This window comes from Helianthus annuus, chromosome 7 (genome assembly GCF_002127325.2).
Source record: "Helianthus annuus cultivar XRQ/B chromosome 7, HanXRQr2.0-SUNRISE, whole genome shotgun sequence".
In the NCBI taxonomy this organism is placed as follows: domain Eukaryota; kingdom Viridiplantae; phylum Streptophyta; class Magnoliopsida; order Asterales; family Asteraceae; genus Helianthus; species Helianthus annuus.
The window spans coordinates 92997691-93020882 of record NC_035439.2 but is presented as its reverse complement, the minus strand read 5'-3'; the positions used below and the strand labels follow the sequence as shown (position 1 = coordinate 93020882).

Below are 23192 nucleotides of genomic sequence, written 5' to 3'. Positions count from 1 at the left end.
CGTTCCTTATTAAACCAAGAGAAATTTACAATATTATCGAAAAGTTATCCTCCATGAACAAACTCGAGTACACCGTACATGTCTACGTTGATCTTGTTTCTCAAAACCTAAAGAAACTTACCTTTTCAAAAATAAACATAGAGCATTCATTAAAACAATGTGTGGACCTCTTTCAACACCAAGTGCCTCATACCCAGATCACGTGGATACACCAAACCCATGTCATGTGGCATCTTCCAGAAAAAATACGCCAGCGTCCCGTCTTCCAATGACCTACGCCAGTGATCAAGAAAATAATCATTTTTCAAATAAAAAAATATATACTTTGTAAAGTCTCTACAACAGGAAAAGGCAGAAGCTGTTAGTAACACTACCATATGTTGTACTGCCACATACAACACCTTGGTTGTTGCACATTCTTGACCTTCAATTAAGGCTATTTGATCCTGAATAGAATGAGATAAGCCAGCATATATCCAGGTGTAATTACAAATAATTCCTAAATAGCTCAAGTTTCCAACCATTTGTTATCATCAAGATGCTTTGATCTTTTAAATGGAAGGATTATGCTAGGAATCTCACCAGATGTGAGTGGCATTATTATATATTTGTTTGATTATGCTAGGAATCGCACTTATCATAGTTATTAAAGGCGTGAGTCAGGGCGATTTGTTGGGCCCGAGGCTTTATTTACGCCTAAGCGCTCACTTTAATAACTGTGACATGAACCATAGTTATTAAAGGCGCGAGGCACACTCAGAGCGATTTGTTGGGCCTGGGGCTTTATTTGCGCCTAGGCGCTCGCTTTAATAACTATGACACCTATCAATATGCAACTCTTTCACTAAACTTCAAAAATATAGGACTATTTATCTCAACAAAATAACCTAATTTTAAAATAGGTTAACCAGATTCAATACCGGTTCGGAGAATGCTGTCCGGGAACTGTTGCCAAGGATATTGTAAATGCTAACAATGGAGTCAGAATAATCCTTTTTGTCAAATTTGGTGGCGAGAAGGAGGCTAGCGAGATGTTGTTCATCTCATTCACATTTTAACAGCCTTAGATAGGCCTCAATTGAAGGACCTTCCAGTTCCTGTACATACAACAATCATCAGCCGAAAATTCAGACCTTAAAGCTGGTATCCCACTACATGAATATAGGGTGAGCAAATATCGGGTCGGTCCGAAATTACCCGAAAACATAACCCAAAAAGAACCGAAACCGAGCCCAATATACTACTTAGGGTCAGCTGTCGGTTCCCATTAATTTAGAATCTCGGTTTGGATGTGTGATTCCAAAACGACTATGGTGACTTTAAAAAATCAGAATCAAAGCAATTAATTATATAACCATATGACTAAGTCCGGATTAATCTGGAACTTTTACACTTACCCTATGGCCTATACTCAATTTTCTTCAGCAACAGTTCTAAGAAGTCATTATTTGTTTTACCAAACACTTTAAAACTGATTAATGATTGATCCCAATAGAAATAAATAATACATATGATCTTTTAGATGTAATTTTTGGAATAATCTCGCTCAAAGGATTCAAGAGTCACCTATTCCACAGGCCTGAACTACTCTGCATGTAGCTTCTTTACATCTCAGCATGAACAGTTGAACCTATATAGTTAGCCAGCACAAAGTTTCAACACAAAAAGATTCCACAACCAACATAATACAAGGGCTAACATATTAATTAAATAGCAACCAACATAATACAAGGGCTAACACATCCAAACACCCCCTAGGCCCTAACACAATAATCTTTCTTTTGGCAAATAAAGAGACATTGAGAAGAATGACCATACCTCACTCCAGCTATAAGCTTGATCGATAGTGTTTAGGCCTGGGTTTGTTTGATTAGTTAGTTGCATTGCCTTTTATTTCTCTATTACAATGTCACTTTAGGGGAAAAACATTAAATTGGATTCTAGTCAGAATTTTCCTTCAGTTGTTTAATCCACATGCCACATATCAAACTCACCAGCAACAAACGGCAGATATATACAAATCAAAATAATTTCAGCACACCCTAAAATCTATCCGGATAAACCTACCTCTACAAAGCAAAAAAAGACCTGAAAACCTCCTTCTAACATCATCGAACCACAACAAAACAGTAACAACAACTTCTACAAATAAAAAAAAAAAAAGAAAAATTAAATCGATCCAGATCCAGATCCAGATAAACCTTCTACCACAAAGCAGACTGTAGAAGCAGTCAGATGAAACGTGAAACGGTAGAAGCAGTCAAATCTGAACCCAAACCCATCATATTTGAATGTAAAAGACTCAGATCTGAATGCAAAACTACTGAATGCAGCTAGAAAACTCATATATGCAAAGTATTGTCAGCTTCATCTTCCTCACTCCTTCTTCATCTACACCAAACCAACCGAAAATGTCAAAAAATGACCTTGAGCTGACGAAAGCAAGAACTGGAACAGAAACAGGGAAGAAAAGAACCAACAAAGGAGAAGTACCTGGTTAACTCGTTCTGAGATTTGTGTATACGGTTTGAGTCCTCTTCCCTGTTTGCGAGAGAGAGTGAGAAGGAGAACGAAGGAAGATGAGGGTTGAAGATAGGGGTTGAACCCTAGATCAGCAAATGGAACGATGTTCTTCTTCTTTGATTTCAGGGTGAATACAGAAAAACATAGAGAAAGTGAAAATCTAGATCTAGGTTCTTGGGAATTTGAGAGAGGGAGAAATGAGTTTGAAATTTGAAAGCTGATTTTTATCCCGCCTGCTTGTGTTGAAAAGGTGTTAAAAGGACTTTCAACACATTTGTGCTTAAAATGCTTGTACAATGTGTTTGAAATGCTTGTACAATGGCAAATGACCATTTCTGCCCTTCGAATACGCTTTTATGTATAGTATAGATATATATATCTGTACTATATATATAATGCATATCCGAAGGACAGAAATGGTCATTTGCCACTTTTTCAACATTTACAACTCTTTAAAGCATATTGTACAACCATCTAAAGCACACCACCATACATTTAAAGCTTACAGGATCTAATTTTGGGCGGCGAGTTCAAAATTTGAATCCCCGCTCATCCCACTTCCCCATACACATCACTCTTAGGGTTTCTCAAACACTCTTCTCTCCCTCACCACCTCAATCGCAGGAGATAGAGAAACAAAATGAAAGAACGCAAGAGTGAGATACAGAGAGATAAATCTGAGTTTGATGGTGCTACAGTCGCTCCGGCACGGTGAAGTCGAATTGAACAGGCGAATGACAGTGGTAATGAATCAGTTACAGCCTTCCATGCGGTGGTGGTCCTCAAGAGCCACATAAACATCGTCTATGGTTCAAAGGTTAAAACCAGGAGGAAGACGATGACAGGAAAACCTAGCCTCCGCCTCCGGTGATGGTGGCTAGGGTTTCGGTGAAGACTTTGACGAAGCTCCGGTAAGTCCTCATTCGATTGCATGTTCAATCGGTGGTTAGATTGGTCCGCGTAATGACGATTATTACAATTGTCTGTAGTTACAGCTTCCCGAAAATGGTTCTGCCACCTAAGACCACAACCATCATCTCAGGTATGGTCATCATCTTCAAGACTTTTGATTTGCTCCTGATTGTATGTAGGTAAAGTAATTTTGCATTTTTTGGCATAATGAAATAAAAAGTTATTTTACAATACTCTGAATCACTCATTTTATTTTTGCCCTTTGTGCTTTGTGAATTGTGATATGCTATCTTATTGCAAATTTAAGGGTAGGAGAAGGATAATAAAGGAATATTAAATAGTCTTTGAATTGTCAGTATATTTGAGACTTTAAGTATTAGAATAATTGAGTCTGTAACTAAATAAGCTATCGTTCTTTGACTTGCTGGCTTCACTTTCATCGTTATATTATACACATTTGGTAGGTAATTAGGGGACCAGCCGAGACGCTGTCTAATAAGTTGGGTTTATTCAGGTTGCTTCCGGTTATGAGATTGGGGTTAATTACTTATTTTGTTCTGATCGTTGTGTTCTTGGTGTTTGTGAGATTGAATGAAGAGATTGCGCCTAGAGAAAAGCATGGGAATGTTTTTCTGAGGGGGATCAGGATAGTTGGGTTTCGGCTTACTACGCGTCGGTGATTCTTACAAGAGGAAATGGAACGAAAGGTATCGAAGCTTTGTGCTCTCTCATTATCATCTTGATATACAAGTTACAAACTTACAATGTTTAGTATGCACTATATATTGCATTTGAGCATTTACATAATAACCTTTGCTGCAATTTTTTGAGTTTAACATCACATGCACCTAATTTAACGGTACATGCTTTGTTTAGTCAATGGCAGATCAAATTGAGAAAATGGGAATCAAGATAGAAAACCAACAAAAGGTTTGTTAATTTTTTGTTGGTAGTTAGTGCAGTTCACTTGTTTCTGCAATTTTTTTCTTACATGCCAGCAATTTGAGGAATTGCAAACTCAATTTAACGCCAAAGTAGAAGAGTGCTCTGATTTGAGCTGCAAACTTGAATTTACAGAGGTAAATTATGACTCGTGATTGACTGCTCTTTTTTTTCCTAACAATATCTCTGATAAATAACACTTGATCTTCTTTTGTATTTTTTCTCTTACGTAGACCACATTGAACCAAACCAATAAGGTGTTGGCTAATACCGAGGAAACGCTGAAGAAGTGTAAGTATGCTCTCAAGGAGCGAGATTTCATCATACAAGAACAGAAAAAAGCAGGTATATCTGAATTTTTTTGGTGTCAAACTGTCAATCTATTTTCATTTTTGTATCTTTTACATATGGCTGAACATTGTATACAGAAAGTGCATTGGCACATCAAGCATGTGTTCTTCGGGCTAACTTAGAAAAATCTCTTCAGGACAATGCATCATTGTTTTCGAAAATTGGTATGCATTCTCTCTTGTGAAAATAGTATTTTAACCCCGTGCGTTGTGGTGACAGTTTGGTTATTAGTGTCTGAGAGTCTATTTCTGGTCCATACAACCTTTAATTTGGTTTTCAAAGATTTAGACTATTATTGAAGATAGTTAAAGGAACAGATTGAATAAAGATCCTATTTTGTTTTATTCAACGATTTAGACTTTTGTTGGATTCCAACAACGAGAAAAGGTATAAACTATAAATTGTATTATAGCATGATTGGAATTATTTATTAGAGGTTTGATTCATTTGATTAATATTGTATTTTGGATCTTTAGGATTCTGAGCCTAAATGTCCATCTACTGGTTGATTATTTTGAGGCAAATGGAAGGAGAGTTTGCACTGGATATCGAAGTGTTTTGGTTGAACGGAATTCCTTCACATCTCTGGTTAAAGATCGTCTTTTGGGTATTAATAATCTTAAATCAAAGCTGCTATCACCAGCTTTGCAGTCCGCATTTGCCAGGTAATAAATGATATATTAATTTATAACCAAATGTCAGTTTTGACTTGTTTGCTTAGAGATGAAAATCCCAAATGGGTCAAACTGTATTTTTTTGAAGGAAACGGGCCGACGATTGCTCAAATTGTATTTTTTGATTTGTAAAATCTTAATGACTCATTTTAAATGGGTCTACATATTCCCACACCTTAATGCCTATTTCCACACCCTTGAAGACGCCTCGTATAGACCTATACGAGGCGTATAGGGTTTCTTTTCCCGACCAGCTTCTCCATCTCGTACAACGTCACATCAATCACATCAGACGGGGAGTCTAGGCCTGTACGAGGGACCAATACGAGGATACTTCGACGCCTCGTATAGGTCTATACGAGGCGTCTTGCTGACTGATTTGACTATGATGAGACTATGTGTCTGACATGACTTAAAGGCATACGGGGAGTAAAGAGCTATACGAGGCGTCTATATCTCACATAAAATGCAACATACAGTGCATTCTTGGTCCACACCCGAGCATTCAACAAACACTCACATTCACACATTCTGTTTGGTCCACACTCGAGCATTCAACAAACACTCACATTCACACATTCTGTTTCTTCTTGTATTTATTCGAAAGACACTCTTGTTGTTTGTATTTGCGTTCTTATCATCCCGGAGTGTTGAAATGTCATCATATTGGGACGACAACTATATATTTGGGCAGTATTCTAGCGAAAACTGGGGGCTCGAAAGCGTTCCGGTAACAGTTATTAGCTTAAATGTTTTAATTACTTGTTGTTTTAGTTTATTATTTACTAATGATGATACGGTTGTCTATTTTGGAGGAGTCTGGCGTTCCCGATTCTAATGAGCAAGAGGAGGTTGTGTCTAGTATACAAGAAAAACAAAACAACCCGTTTCTAGATTTGAACAAGCATCCTCCTGTTGATGAAACAGCCCCTGTAGATGACTCATACCATGCTAGTGGATACGGAGGAGACGGTGGATACGGAGGAGACCATGGATACGGAGGAGACGGTAGATACGGAGGAGACGGTGGATTCGGAGGAGACGGTGGATACGGAGGAGACCGTGGATACGGAGGAGACGGTGGATACGGAGGAGACAGTGGATATGGTGGATATGGTGGATACAGTGGATACGGTGGATACGGAAGAGACGGTGATCATCAGCAATTCATTTCCCCGGGCACTCCTTACGTTCATCAAAACAATCCGGACGTTGGAGGATATGGTGGTTATGGTGGATATGGTAGATATGGTGGTGAGGCACCTCCCATCCTGGACAATCCATACTTAAAAAAACAGGTATAAATTACTATTTTATTGTTAATATTTTATTATTATTATTATTATTATTATTATTATTATTTTATTATTATTATTATTATTATCATCATTATTTTATTATTATTATTATTATTAATATTGTCGATGTTACAGGTTTTCAACTCTTTAGATGAACTAAAGAAACGGATACAAGAAATAGCAAACGCGGATGGTTTCGTTATTGTCACCCGTCGATCAATGAAAATCAGGGGAAGAACCGGGAGGGTATGGCTTGAATGTGATCGTGGTGGTGAGCACCAGAGTACAGCAACACTTAGAAAAGCTGGAAGCAAAAAAACCGGTTGCCCGTTTTACCTGCTGGCTGTCCGAAACCACCCGTATGAAACCTGGGAGATAAAAGACGGAACAATTGAACATAACCACGAACTTTGTGAGGACCTGTGGGCCCACGCGTTTGTGCGAAGGTTTACTCCAAGCGTAATGAAACTGATCAAGCAGCTGACAGCTCAAAACATGGAGCCATGCAAAATATTTCAAACGATAAGGAAGCAGGACCCCAACAGGTTTCATGTTCAGAAAGACGTTCAAAACATTGTAGCGAAGATTAGAGCCGAACAAAGACAAGGATTGACTCCCATGCAGTCACTAGAAAACGTGTTGATAAACAACGACTTTATTTACGAGACACGGGAGGAACCCGGAACAGAGATCGTAACAGAGATCTTCTTTCTTCATCGGGACTCGAGAGTCATGTGGCGTGCATTCCCCCACGTCATGCTGATCGATGCGACGTACAAGACAAACATATACAATATTGCCTTTATCCAGATTGTTGGTATGACGCCTACCAACAAATCGTTTATTATCGCGCATGCCGTTGTTAGTAAAGAACGGGGTGATAACTTTGTGTGGGTGCTTGAGAGGGTTAAGTCAATGTTGGATGAATGTATGGAGCCACGTGTGATTTTAACGGATAGAGACCTAGCCCTTATGGGCGCGTGTGCTAAAGTATTTCCGGACGCCTCCAGGCTTCTTTGCAGGTGGCACATACAACAGAATGTTATGAAGCACTACAAGGGTGCCTTCACAGATGAAGACCGGAAGAAATTTTTGTCATTCTGGGGGACACTGATTGAGTCTCCATCCATACCCATCTACGAGTACCACTTGCGCAACATGCGAAAGCGACTTGTGCAGTGCAAACGTTCTAGTAAGTTTTTCTAATAACATACGACTCACCTATGCAAATTTTATTAAATTATTTTTACTTTTTAGGAGTCTTCAAATACGTGTACGATAACTGGCTAAAAGACTATAAGGAGATGTTCGTCTTTGCGTGGACTGATAAAAGGCGCAACTTTGGTAATCGTACCACAAACAGAGTTGAGAGCCAACACGCCAACTTAAAGAGATACGTCCTAGATAGGAGCTCGCTGGACCGTGTTGTTGGTTGTGTCCGGGATATAGTTGAGACACAGTTCGGTGAAATAAGGAAGACTTTTCGAGAAAGCATCGAAAAAACAATGAAACACCACAAACACCCGATGTTTCAACACCTACTTGGAAAAGTATCCCATTTAGCCCTTGACTTGTTGCATGGAGAGGCAATTAGGAAGCTAGATGTCTTGGAGCGCTTTCATTCATCATGTGGTTCCAAATGTGGCACAGCTGTGGGTTGCCCTGTGCTTGTAGGATAGAAAAGTACATGCGTGAAGGTAATAATTGTTAAACGTACAACACTTGTGTCATATATTTCCTTTTTTCATTTTACTTAAACAATGTTGTTTTTAACCATGCAGAGCGTCCGATTCAACTCGAAGACATAGACGTCTTCTGGCGGAAACTTAACTTCCAAAGTTGTAAATTGATAGACGATGACGTTGACGTCGTCGAAGAGCTAAATATTGTTAGACAACAATTAGAGTCACACCCCCCAGCTCAGCAAAAAAGCCTGATGTCAAAGATTAAAGCGGTGTTGACTCCAAAGAAATCTACCAAGAAATCACCGGTTGTCCAACAAAATACTCGTGGCCGACCAACAACAAAGCAGGTACAAGAAAGGTTGGACGAGGCCTCTCGTATAGATGAAGAATTGAGGAGAAGCTCCTTGGGTGATGCAAACACGTGCTTTGAAGGTTCACGACAAAGTAAGTACAATAAACCTCGCCACAACTCGTACATTCCGTCACAGGCCTCTCAACAGTCGGTTATAAGGTCCCAAAAACCCAAAGCGAGCCTAAGTCGTTCAAAGAGTTCTAAGAAGAAAGAGACAGGAGGTGATCACGGTTTTCCTTTAATCATTGGGGACGAGTACATGGGAATCATCGAACGGTTTAAGTCTGCCATTCCGCCAGTGTTCCATCCGTACGTCTCGTGCATACGAGATGTGATGCCGGACGATCATTGTGGGTTTCGGTCTGTGGCTGTGGGCTTAGGTATGGATCAGAGTTCATGGGAGCTCATTCGAAGGGACCTTGTCCAAGAAATGGATCAGAACGAATCGATCTGGTTCCCAATATTTGAAGCATGGGAAGAAGGTTATTTTTACACGCATCGTCAGGGCCTAATTTGGGATTCAGTGGCCGGTTGTGGGGAGGATCACTGGATGGACTTCCCCTTAGCAGGAGTTCTTATTGCACAAACGTACGGTATCGGGGTGCACCTGTTAACGACAACCATGGGTGCAAGTTCCACTTACTTCCCAATACTAAGTCCTCCGGCTAATCAACAACCATTATTCATTACGCTTACACATGTTAACGAGAACCACTTCATACATGTTAAGCTGGAAGGGGATTATCCTATGCCACCAGCAAACGGGCTATGGTTGACCCACCGAAGACCCCATACGGAACAATGGGAAGATATGTACTTGCCACGTCTAGAATGGTATACATCGATAATGAATCCTCCGCCAAGATCAAACCCCAGTCTTAATTACATAGATAGTTATACGGAAGAATGATTTTTGTAATTAATAGTATTTTTTGTAATTAATAGTATTTTTTTGTAATTAATAGTATTTTTTGTAATTAATAGTATTTTTTGTAATTAACAGTATTTTTTTGTAATTAATAGTATTTTTTGTAATTAATAGTATTTTTTTGTATTAGTTCTATAATTTTCTACAATTTCTACAATTTTTATTATAATTTCTATCATTAGAACAGGTTAATAACATTTTTATAAAAAAAATACAAATATACGACTCGTATAGAGCTAAACCGGTCGTATATCATTGACCAAAAGACCATTTAGCCCCTGATATGCCCCCAATCTAGGCTTATTTCAAGGGCTAAAACGTCATTCTACTTTCTCCAGACGCCTCGTATAGAGCTATACGCGTCGTCTATTTGAGCGGGTTTTTGAAAATTTGAATTTTGAATATTTGAATATCAAAATTTGAATTTTTTGAAAAAGGACGATTCGTATAGACCTATACGTGTCGTCTATTGGGGCGGCAACAATTATTTTTTTTGAAATTTGAATTTTGAAAATATTTTATGTTAATTACTAATATACCCCTGAAAGTCCCAAGTATAGCCCTTTACAGGGGCTTAAAGGTAATTTAACAACTTGGACGACTCGTATAGGTCTGTACGACCGATACAACTGAGGCGGCAATTTTACACTTTTTCCTTTTTTAATTACTAATAAATGTTTATTAAATGACCATTTTGCCCCTGTAAAGCCCCTAGTATAGGCATTATTCAGGGGCAAAATGGTAATTAACCACTCCAGAAATATCTTTTTGGTTTGTTTAATTACCATTTTGCCCCTGAAAAATGCCTACATTGTGGGCTATACAGGGGCAAAATAGTCATTTAATAAAAAGAAAAGACGACTCGTATAGGTCTGTACGAGTCGTCTATGCCTCGTATAAGACTTGGGGGCCTAGACGACACTGGTTGTCACCCCCAAACAAACAAAACACACATATATGGAGCAGACGATTCTATACGCCTCGTACGTATTTCGACTGTATTTTTGAAGATTTGAAGCATCACTGGTACGTATTTCATCCCGTAGTTTAGTATTTTTGCCTCGTTTTTGCCTTTAGACCGTAGGTTTGCCCTGAAATTTGGTTTTTGTTGGGTTTTTGGGGGTTTGAATGATAGGTTGAAGATGAAGCACTAGAACAGGACGCCGAGTATAGCCCTATACGAGGGCTATACGAGGCTCTGACTTTTTTTTTTTAGTAATGTTATTATTATTGTTATTATTATTCTTTTTTTTATTATTATTATTAATTATTGTTATTATTATTATTAATATTATTATTATTATTATTATTATTATTATTGTTATTATTATTATTATTGTTAATATTATTATTATTATTATTATTATTTATTATTGTTATTAATATTATTATCATTATTATTATTATTATTATTATTATTGTTATTATTATTGTTAATATTATTATTATTATTATTATTATTATGATTTATTATTGTTATTAATATTATCATTATTAATATTATTATTATTTTTATTATTATTGTTATTATTATTATTGTTAATATTATTATTCTTATTATTGTTATTTATTAATTTTTGTTATTATAAATATTATTATTATTATTTATTAATTATTATTATTATTGTTATTATTATTATTGTTAATATTATTATTATTATAATTAATATTGTTATTATTATTATTGTTAATATTATTATTATTATTATTGTTAATATTATTGTTATTAATATTATCATTATTAATATTATTATTGTTAATATTGTTATTATTATTATTGTTAATATTATTATTATTATTATTATTATTATTATTTATTATTGTTATTAATATTATCATTATTAATATTATTAATATTTTTATTTTTATTATTATTGTTATTATTATTATTATTAATGTTATTATTATTATTGTTTTTATACGTATACGGTATTTATTTGCAGATTGATTATGGAGGACGATCTGCTTCAGGTCGATGACATTCACGTAGAGCCGGTTCAGCAGGGTCCACGACGGAGACGGCGACCGCCTGTGGATTCGCTGCAGGGGCATCCGTATCTAGAGTTTCCCGACGGCACCGATGTCGCCCGTCATTGCCAGAAGCTTAGGAGGATGTACATTGGATCGCATGCATCGATCGCATGCATCGATCGACTGGGATGCGATAGATGGGATTGCTGAGACGCCGAGAGTGCGTCGCCGTGGCATCGTCTTTTTGATTTGGCGCACACGCCGACCTACAGGGAGCTGCTGGTCGAGTTCCTTTCGTCATTCACATTTCACCCTCCTGGGGTCCCAGTGCCGCTTCCGCACCCAGGGGCTCCCCCTCCGCCTGAGGTTTCTTTCAGGCTTGCCGGCGTTATGCGTTCGATGACGCTAGCAGAGTTTGCGGTGCATTGTGGTTTATACATGTAGGGGGAGATCGAGACTGAGATTTACACAGCGGGGCTAGTGGTGGTTGAAAAACCCACTCTTCTAGGGTTTTGGCAGGTGATTGCGGAGGCGAATCATTGGGAGCATGACAAGTTGAAGGGGAGGGTGTCGTTTGTTAGGGACCCACTGTACAGGTATGTACGTTTATTATGGCAATTATTGTGATTATATGCATTGTTTATTAATCTTTGTTTATGTATTTCGCTAACACTATCTGTAGGTATCTGCACCATTTGCTCGCTACTTCTATTTCAGCGCGCGGCTACAGCCGTGAGTGGTGTACGACCACAGACCTTTTTTTCCTTTATTGTTTGTTGTATAGGAGGCCGTGCACACGGTCTAGCCCAGTACTACGCCTCCGCCCATCACCGGCAGGAGCACGGATTTTTGTATGGCGGGGCATACGTGACCGTCATTGCCCGTTCATTGGGCCTCGTACCACACCAGGACCCACATCTACGGTCGCCGGCAATCATGCCGACGCGGATGGGTTTTCAGTCGCTGTGGGGGATGAAGGTAATCAAGAGGTTCCCCGTTGGCCCGCGGTTTAAAAACCGCGAAGGGGGCGTATGGACAGAGGAGCCCCTACCAGAGCGTTTCGAGGCCGTTCATCCGCCTGCAGATCCTGCTGATGCAGTGCCCGTGGAGGACCCTCCGGAGGATGTAGACGGTGCAGCGGTGCCACAGCCACCGCCACCTGCCGGGGCACCTTAGTTTCCACGTCACATTATTCCAGGTCATGCCCCAGGAGCTACGCTACATCCGGATGTACGAGCCGAGCTTGACAGGCTCAACGATTTGGTAGGTTGGCTGGTACGGGCCGAGCAGGATAGAGGAGAGAGAGAGGGATTACCCCCGATACCGCTTCCACCGGCTCGAGCACCACATCAGCAGCAGCAGCCGCAGCAGCAGCATCAGGATTTGGATTCGGATTCAGATTTGGATTTGGATGCATAGACCTGTTGTTGTTTTTATTTTTATTATGGATCTACAAACTTATCTTATATATTTTTGTTATGGATGTAAAAAGTTATCTTATATATGTCATATTTATGTTTGTTTTCAGTTATTCGGTTACTTAATGATTGTTGTCTTAAATTTAGATAATACGGAAACAAAATATGTTTTTAATATAAAACGGAAACAATATATCCCCTGAATATAATACGGAAACAATATATCCAAAAAACCATACCAAAACCCACCAAAACACCCCTCATTTTAGCCAAAAAAAAAAAAAACCAAGCTTAGACGCCTCGTATAGGGCTGTACCCTTCATATAGGGTTCCTTAAATGTTGTGCCTGACACCCTCTGAGACCCCCTTGAATTCAGTGCATATACGCCTCGTATAGCCCTATACGAGGCGTCTAGGGCACAAAAAGTGTGAAAATAGGCGCAGAGGGTGTCCAAATAGATCCAGCCTTTTAAATAGAAGTTTAGTCTATTATTGAGATACTGTTATGTTTTAATAATATTTGACGCCAATGGATAATTGAGAGGCTTTTTACGCTTATTTGCAGTCTAACGAGGCCAAATCCAACTGGCAGGGGAGAAACCTGTGCAGAGACGTCTGCTAATTTGTTTTCTAGCAAGGTACCAAACCCTTTAATCGTACACAAAGCTATTGCTACTAATCAATTAATCATTAATGCTGATGTTTTTTTTTTCTGTTTTTTATGACTAGATTTTGAAGCTAGCTGCTGTTAGAATTAATGGAAGGGTTGAAAGACTACAGTTGTCGTAAGAAATAAGAGAGAGGGTATATTGTCTTTTTCAGCAGATTCTGAGCCAGCGAACCGCGTTGTTTTTCAACCGTCATATCGACCAGATTATCTTATGTTGTTTCTACGGAGTTGCAAAGGTTTGCTCTTTCACATAACACATATGACAACTCAGTTCTAATGTTCGGTTGTTAATTATTATTAATTGATATGATGGTCATAAACTGCAGATTTCCCAACTAAGCTTAACTTTCAAAGAAATCATCTACAACTATAGAAAACAACCTCATTGTAAACCTCAAGTTTTCCGTGGTGTGTTTGTTGATGACAGGGCATCCTCTCGGTCCAATGGGGTACTACCACCTATCTTAATATCTCTTTTCCAGTTCTTATATGTTTTTAACTTTTTATTGTTTAGGTATATAAAAGAAGTCTTCCAAACGGGCAGCTGATTGCAATCAAAAGAGCTCAAGAAGGATCTTCACAGGGTGGGCTCGAGTTTAAAAATGAGATCGAACTTCTTTCAAGAGTTCATGACAAGAATGTGGTGGGCCTCATCGGATTTTGTTTCGATAAGGGTGAACAAATGCTGGTTTATGAGTATATCGTGAATGGGACACTCAAGGATAGTCTTTCCGGTACTCATATTTGAACTCCTTTCTTATAGTCATGTTTGAGTAATTGGCATCTTAAATGACTTTTTATGTGACAAAAAGTTAGATTAGTTGGTACAGCCTTTTGAGGCTTTTCCAACCCAACAAAGAGTAAAAAAGAAATCTCTTTAGTTAAATGTTTTGACAGGATAAGGCACTCCTTGAAACCAAGGCTGCTCTCGGGATTGAAACGACGGTCAGGCTTCTTTGTGACCCCTCATACTTACGGTATCTTGCTTCTACCGTTGAGGACGCACAAGATTTGTTGTACACACTTCCCAAGAAAAAAAATGTGCACGGCGACGTCACCAAGATGTTTGGTGTAAATCACGTTTCGTTTGACACATCCCAGTAAGAAAAACAATCTGTATAGTTTTATCATTCGGATGTTTTAACTAAAATTTTATATGTTTTATGTAGATGCGTTATGAAACATTTAAAAAAGTGTGGATCTGCTGATGGAAAAGCGCATGTAGTAGACATTTAAAAAAGTGTGGATCTGCTGATGGAAAGGCGCATGTAGTAGAGTGTGCGCAAATGCTTTTGGAGGTAGGTGGTATTTTCTGTTTTTCTTTACAAATAAAGTCTTGAAACTTGGTTGCTACAAATAAAGTTTGATGTATGGTTTCTTTGTTGGAGTGAATGTTCTAAGTTCTAATGAAGGTCTTCTTAAAATTTTACAATTTATGAGTTTGTTTTGATCAAACGTATCTTTGCATTAGACAGTGCATATTATTATGATATGATTACAGTGACACTATAAACAAAAGGACAACTACTCCTAAATTACACCCTTGCTCTGGTTAGAACTCATGATCTTCAATACTACATGATGTTTACACTACTTTTGGGACTTGTCGGGCACCTGTCTTTGGAGTTGAAGGAAAACAGAAATTGGTAGTTTATACCAGCCAAATTGGTAGTTGCGAGGCCACCATTAGTACCTGGTTCCACCAGCCAAATTGGAGTCCTTACTCAAAGAAAGATTATAATTTTCTAATTAATTTTATACTAATTAACTTTGGCAATGGGTCTCATTGCCTCACCGTCTCTTTGATCACATATTTAAGCTATAAAGGAAAAGTTTTAAGGAGGCTGCAATCGTTTTATCCAGGTGATGTCTTCTTATATGCGGTCACAGGTGATCTCCAATGGGTGCTTAAGAGGTAAGTTTTCTCCTGCGTTATTATATTTGTAATTCTTTTTGACCATTTTGTTTTAGCGAGTCAAGTTTTCTAACTGAAAATTTCCCATATATAGGTGAGAGTGTACACATCAGCACACGTGGAGAACGAGTTAGCAACAACAAAGAGAGATTACCTTCAAGCCGCATTTATCCAGTTCAAATAAATGAATTTCATGTTTTATTTATCTTTAGAAATCTTTTTGATTCAAAGAGTTTGATTTAGAGTGTAGAATGACAAGGTTGTTTTGTATACCCAGAAAGAAAGGTGAGATTATTATTTTTGTTCTCACAAATGTGGATCATTAAAGTTGGTATGTTTTGAAGGGTGGTGTAAAAGTAATTTACTTTCTTTGGGGGGCATTTATAATGTTGTTTGAGTTTGATTTAGAGTGTAGAATGACAAGGTTGTTTTGTATACCCAGAAAGAAAGGTGAGATTATTATTTTTGTTCTCACAAATGTGGATCATTAAAGTTGGTATGTTTTGAAGGGTGGTGTAAAAGTAATTTACTTTCTTTGGGGGGCATTTATAATGTTGTTTATGTATCTCGGTTGATGATTGATGAACCAATAGTGAATATCATTAACAACTGGTTATATTAAGACTAAATTGAAGATCTCAATAGTGAATATCGTCAACAACCTTCCATTGACAATTACCAGTCTCATCGTTTCATTCGGAAAAAATTCCAAGTTTCTTTGAGATCGGGACTTTAAGAAAATCAAAACAACAAATAATAGACTTTTGTAAACTATCATATAAATAAAAAAATCTAACAGAGGTATTCTTTAGTATATCAATACGAGATAATTGAGATAATTGATAAACAAATAGAATGTTTTTAAATATATCAATACGAGATAATTGATAAATAAATAGAATGTTTTTTTAAATGTAACAGAGTCCTAGTTTTTAGCAAAACATGTTTAAATTTATGCTTTTTAACCTCACTAAGCAACATACGACATGGAATCTGTAACTGTAAGGTTTATGGCATAGATAAAACAAAGCCATGCTACGAATAAGAAAACCAACAGAAAATGAGTACCGGGGCGCTGAAGCCGGTAACCGGCCGTCACACAATAACCACCAAACGCCATCATGAAACCACCAATCGCCGCACACTGCTGATTCTCCGCCGCTGAAGAAGGCTGCAACTGACCCTCACGTTCTGCTACACTGCCACCATCGTGGTTGCACGCCACATCGAAAACTACATCCCCGTACATAGCCCTAAACTCACCAACCTAAGTGATATGTTTCCCGCCGCATTGCGCGGGTAAACCACTAGTATATATATATATATATATATATATATATATATATAGAGGAAGTATAATGTACAAAAACCCTAATCATACTTCACGTACGCGACAGGGAGATTTGAACGCGTGGCAGAGATTAAGATTTCTCATTATGGGCAAATTAGACATTTTACGTTCCTGAGGCAGGGTAATTCAGACATTTAGTAACATCAAGAGAATTATGCGAGTTCGTTATCTCCTGCATCCCGGTAATTACGATTCTAATAAGTTTCAAATATTTTCCATTTTTCATAGTATCAAATTAGCGGTTATAGGTTTGTGATTAGGGTTACTATCACTTATTGTTTGAAATGGATCCACAGAGTAGTAGCGCTCGAAACTTAGATGATGTTGAATTTGAAGATGCTGAATTCCATGCCGTTCATGATGCTGCTGAGCATTTGAGGAATCCGACATCAGACAACCCCGTTCTATTAGACGATCAAACCAGTAAGTTGTCAATTAATCCTTTTAATTTTCCAGAAATCAACGAAATTATTGGTATACGATGTTTTGTATTTGATCGTGCATCATTATTTGTTAATTAGTTTTTTGAAATGAATGTGTCATAAATCACGCATGTTTATAAGCTATATAGTGTAGGAGACATGTGTAATTCCACAAAACAAGCATTATTATTATGAACTATACAGTCTGCGTTATTATTAGGCTGTCATGCGTGATTTTTGTTACTTGCGTGATTTTTTTTATTTCCTAGATTAGTGACTGTGTGTTTTGGTTTACAACTAATGTTTTTTTTTGTCATTTCAAAATGTGCAGATGAAAGATTGTATATTCCTGAGGTAGCTTCATCATGTATTCCTGTTATAGGAATGGAATTCACTTCCATAGAGCAAGCATATGTGTTTTATCAGACATATGCCAAGAAGTCGAAGTCGGGGTTCTCTGCTTGAAAAGGAGGTGAACACCATGTTGGTGGTATTATCAAGACTAAATACTTTGTGTGTTCAAAGGAGGGGCATGTACCTCTGGCGTTTGATGATCCTTATTCGAAGTAGTATAAGCCATATAAAAGGAGGAACAGACCGACTATTCGAACCGAGTCTAAAGCTCAAATTAAGCTTTGTTCGACGGACGGGGTGTTGTATAAGGTTGATAAGTTTGTTCAAGCGCATAATCATTCATTCATGTGCCCCAAAGATATGCATTTATTACCGGCTTATAGGCATCTGTCCGAAACATAAGAAGAGATGATATGGGATCTTGGTACATTGAATTTTGAGCCAGTGAAAGCGTTCAATATAATGAGACAAAGATACGGAGGTTTTGAAAATGTTGGCGCAACTAAAGACGACTGCAAGAATTTTAGAGCTAGGATACATAGCTATATAGGAGAGTATGATGCAGATATGGTTATAAATAGGTTGACCGATAAAAAGCAGTTTATGATTGATTATTCATTTGTACATTCTGTCGATGAAAACAAGCGATTAACTGACCTGTTCTGGGCTAATGGTTTGTGCAAACGTAACTATGCTGAGTTTGGAGACGTCATATCGTTTGATGCTACAATCAAAACCAACAAGTTAGTATTCACTTTAATGTTTTAACTTTTTTTTGGTATAATTTTGTTGTTTTTTCATTCAATTTATTTTATCATTTTGAAGGTATAAAATGGTTTTCGTACCCTTTACTGGTATTGATAACCACTGTCGGAATGTGACGCTTGGAGCCGGGTTGCTAGCTTCCGAAAGTATTGAATCATATAAATGGCTGTTACAATCATTTTTGGACTCATTTGGTAAGCAACCGAAGGTTGTCGTCACTGATCAGGACCCGGCGATGAAACAAGCTATCGAGGCAGTGTTCGATAAGAGTAGGCACAGATTATGTATGTGGCACATAATGAAGAAAGTTGCCGATAAGGTTTGTTTCCAAAACTCAGTTTTTTTTATATGCACTTGTACAAAAAGTTCATCATGCGTTATTATTTCCTACACTCTTTTTTTTAAAGCGTGAATAATTATTAAGGTTTCTGATTTTTGTTCATCCCACTCCTTTGTTTTGTTTTAATAGGTGGGACATGAGTTGTGTAACAACGAAGACTTCAAAAGACGTATGTGTGACATTGTATGGACTGATTCGATTGCGCCAGAAACGTTTGAGAGAGAATGGAAACTGTAGGATCGCGTTGTAACCCAAACGAGTCAATCAGAAGAGCTCAAATCCGTTTCAGAGGCAGAAACAAAGAAACGGAGTAGAAAAACAGCTTGATTCACTTAAATTTGCCTTGTATATTGATTAGAAGCAGTTTACAGTCAGACGGCACTTCGGCAGCACTTCGGTACCGGAATTCTGAAAAGATACAAGTGATTTCGCTTGACCACATATATATAGGGGCCAGATTCCGCTTGAAACACACACATGACAGTTCAAGCGGAATCACTAAGAACCTGATTTCGCTTGAAACTGACATGGGTTAGTTTCAAACGAAATTACAAGTTCAAGCGGAATCACATCAACAAAACCCTAAAATAACCTATTTTCTCACACAACGCGCCCTGATCTAACAATTCTAATCCTAGACCCGATACAAGACGAAGACGACAGATGAATGCACCAACAGACTCCCCCTCAGATGTTGACGAGTCTTAAGTGTCGAGTCTTCAAAGTCCTCAGTCTTTATCAGTCTTTGGGCATCCAGAATCTCTATCTGTCTATAATACTCTGTTTCTCTTGATCAGGTCTCTTGATTCCTTAGATTCATCAGCATCAGCAAATTCAGATCAGAAACTGGCTCTTTGTCATTCAGACTCCCCCTCAACTTGTGCTGGGATCGTAGTCTGGCTTTTACTCTGCTCACATACTCACAGGTTCAGGTATCTCATCCTGACTCACCTGCAGATTCTCTACCCAAAACATAAGTTTCATAAAAATAAGTTATAGCAAATTTAGAAATCCAGCTAACATCTTTAAGACACATATTTAACACATGATTTTCCAGAATCAATCAATAATGATTTATCATGATAATCTCCGATGAACCACTTGTATGAATAACATTTTCCTTCTAAAACATACACTCCCAAACTTGTTCGTCATGTTTAGCACTCGGAATTTTGAAAATCAGCTTTTCAACATCAGTTGTCTAAAATCTTTTTGTATTTTCAAAAATTATGCTAAAACACACCTAAAATATTTTTGGATTTTTATATAACAGAAATGAAATGCAGTACAGAAATATTTACATACAATATTTTTGTGAGTTTGTGTAAGAGGATCATATCAGTTTATGAGACAAATCACCAACACCGTTAAGCTTTAAACATTTTAAGTTCTAAACGATTCACTTAGATTGTCAGTATACTGGTCCATTTAAATTTTCACACAAAGTTCAACTGTTTCGAAATACGATATTAATGTTTTAATGACTTAAACTTATTCATGTGCCCCACCTCTTGAATATACTCCCGTATCCAGATCCCACTATTCAGTCTTACAGGTGAGTATACCTAGATGATATCTGTAAGGGGTTAGATGCGAAACCGTGAGAGCTCAGGTCAGAACTTCCATTCAGCAGAGAGATGACGGCTCGACTTTTGGTGTGTCCCCTTTAGAGGATCTTTTTTTACAATAGCAATGATTATCAATTTTATTGTTTCATCATTTTTGCTGAGGGCGGCGCTATATTTCAAGCATTTGAAGATAGTATTATACGGGGACTAGGTCAGAATTTCCATTCAGCAGAATTTTGGGGATAATACCCCAGATATCACTAAGCATAAAGACCTAGTATCTCAGAAAAGGGGTCCTTCAAACAAGATTTCGGGGGTTACCCATATATCCGAGAGATGTTACCCACGATTAAGCAAGTTTGAATTTAAGTTTATATCTCGTCACAATTTACTAAATGTGCAAAAACCTACTGGTACATCATCAGTAAGACCGTTTATCACATTTTTGACTTTCCAATTCTTTAGCATGTTGTGATAGTCCACTGATGTACTATCATTTCCTCTTTTCTCAACAAAACTTGTTTTTGATTTCATCATGTTTTTGTCTTTTTCAATTTTCTAATGTTTTTGGATTTTCTAAAAATTTTTACTCCCCCTAAAATGCAAAAACAATTTAAAAAAAAATTGAAAACAAACTGTACAAACAATGCGACAACTGATTTTCAAGCTTCAATTCGCCATCCACTTGGCATCAACAATCAGAACTCCCCCTTTCAACAAACTATTTTCCCATTTAGATTTCAAAACACTTAAATTTGTTTTAATCAAAATGGTTTTTTCCGGAAAATTAGTTTAGTTGATTTTACCACTTGCAGGAAACGGGGATCATTTCATCAGATTGTTTTCAACCACTGGTAATGGGATCACATCAAGTTCAAATTAATGACCTTGATTAATCACTTTGTCAGCACAAACCTCTGTACCACTTGTAAATAGACACAATTAAAACTGTTTTGCAGAAAAATGCCGATTCCTGCTCCACTCTTACCAACCTGGGAGCTCCGGCAAATCAGGTGTTTACTCAAACATTATATCCACCCAAGCCTGACCAGCGTTGGGTGATTTTGGTACAGATCTATCCCACCAACATTTTGATTCGTAAAACTCTTTCGCACATTTTACCTTCCTGTCAACCATCTTACCAAAAATATGCTTGACTTTTCCATTGAAAGCCTTCTCAACATCAAATTCTCCTTTATCAGTGTAGAATTGATTTGAGATCTCAACCTTTCCCACTTTCAACTTCAAATTTTCCTTTGACAATGAAGGAAAATTTTCATCGTTCACCACAGGAACGGAATTTTCAACCTTTTTCTCAACCAAAGACTCCTCTGATTTTATGGAATCAGATTCATTGTCATAACTGCTTTCAGCTTTTACAACCTACTTTTTGTTTCTTTATATCACCTTTTCTTTTATAAAGCCGTTTTGAACTTTCACCTTTTTCAGAACTAGAATTTTCAAGCACTTTATCATTTTTCAAGGATAGTTCTATCTTATCAACAAATTTTCTTCTCGAATCAAAGTTAGAAGAAACTCCTTGTTTTTTGTAGTTGGACTTGGGACAATTCCAAGCAATATGCCTAACTTCTTGGCATTTGAAGCAAGTTCTTCTATCAACTCTTTGAGCAAACTTTTTCACATTCTTCTTCACTTCAGCAAGAAACTCCTGGTTTTACTGCTTCCAGAAAGGTTTCTTCTGTTCATCTTCTGAACTTTCACCTGCAACAAATTTTGTATTTGGTTTATAAGTTTTATGATTTTTATAATTTTCTGGTGAACTGAAACCAAGACCTTTCTTTTTGAAGTTACCATTATGGTTTTGTTTCTTTTGAAAACCATAACCACAACCGTAACCCATTTTCCTGTTTACTCTTTGTTGAGTTCTTGAAGAAGTGTATTTGTTAGGTTTTCCCTCAAGATTTAAATCTTTTATTTCAGAAATATTAATTTCTGTTAATTTGAAAACCTGTTTGATCATTTTAGTTTTTACACTTCTTATTGGAAATTCATTATCAGAATATAATTTGTCTGAATCATTCAAAGTATAAGCTACTTTGACTGAACCATCACTCAAATTAGATTTTGATAACAAGAATTCCTTATTGTAAACCCTTTTAACCGGTGAACTCGGACTCTTCTCAGACGAACTCGAACTATCTGACTTAGACTCCGACTTTGACCCTTCATCCATATCCAACACCTGATAGACAACTTTCTTGACAAACTCAGACTCATGATCAGTATCAGATGTTGTGAATGTTACATCAATATTGTCTGGTAATTCATCAATGATTTCAGACTTTAACTTGATGTTGAGAGCCTTATTAACACGCTCCTCGTTTGGATTTCTAGGAGAATAACTTTCAAAGATCGGGGGCGGACATTTGTTATACTTGACACTTGGTTTCTTACCAGTATCAGTATCTTCAGTCTTTTCCTTTTTGAATGCCTCCAGACCTGCAACAGTAGGATAAACACGATCAATCAAATAATCACAAGTAGTATAACTCAACAGTAATCGTTTAATCCTTTCACTCTCAATCTTTTCAAGTTCCAACTCCTGCTTTAGCTTAGCACAGTCTTCAATATACTCATTGATGACGCTCTGCTTTGTCATTAATGTTGCGCTCATTTTTTCCATTGCTTTTTCAATTTCTGAATTCGTCTTTTTCAGACTATCAATTGTCCTGTTCAGCACATCGTACGACTCCTTCACATACTTCACATCAGACAGTAAATCTTCTTTTATC

General features: G+C 37.4%; 1 protein-coding gene across 8 annotated transcripts; it reads left to right on the top strand.

Annotated features, from left to right (window-relative positions):
* Positions 1–3066: 3066 nt before the first annotated feature.
* Positions 3067–16016, top strand: LOC110867942 (protein FAR-RED IMPAIRED RESPONSE 1-like). Of its 8 annotated transcripts, none has more exons than XR_004863516.1 (17): positions 3080–3434; positions 3513–3565; positions 4033–4142; positions 4312–4365; positions 4434–4514; positions 4611–4722; positions 4806–5115; positions 5205–5393; positions 11609–12232; positions 13620–13692; positions 13784–13960; positions 14051–14173; positions 14239–14458; positions 14622–14824; positions 14894–15022; positions 15588–15639; positions 15734–16016. XR_004863516.1 is itself a non-coding variant. In XM_035975717.1 (12 exons), exons 8-11 carry the CDS (start codon positions 5869–5871, stop codon positions 8377–8379), a joined length of 2226 nt encoding a protein of 741 aa, XP_035831610.1. In that variant the 5' UTR covers positions 3067–3434; positions 3519–3565; positions 4033–4142; positions 4312–4365; positions 4434–4514; positions 4611–4722; positions 4806–5115; positions 5205–5868; the 3' UTR covers positions 8380–8397; positions 8482–9785. The 8 variants fall into 8 exon arrangements, 5 of the variants coding, with proteins under 5 accessions (XP_035831610.1, XP_035831611.1, XP_021972698.2 ...); XR_004863518.1 differs by having other exon boundaries at positions 14606–14824; XR_004863517.1 differs by lacking the exon at positions 11609–12232 and having other exon boundaries at positions 3087–3434.
* Positions 16017–23192: the final 7176 nt, after the last annotated feature.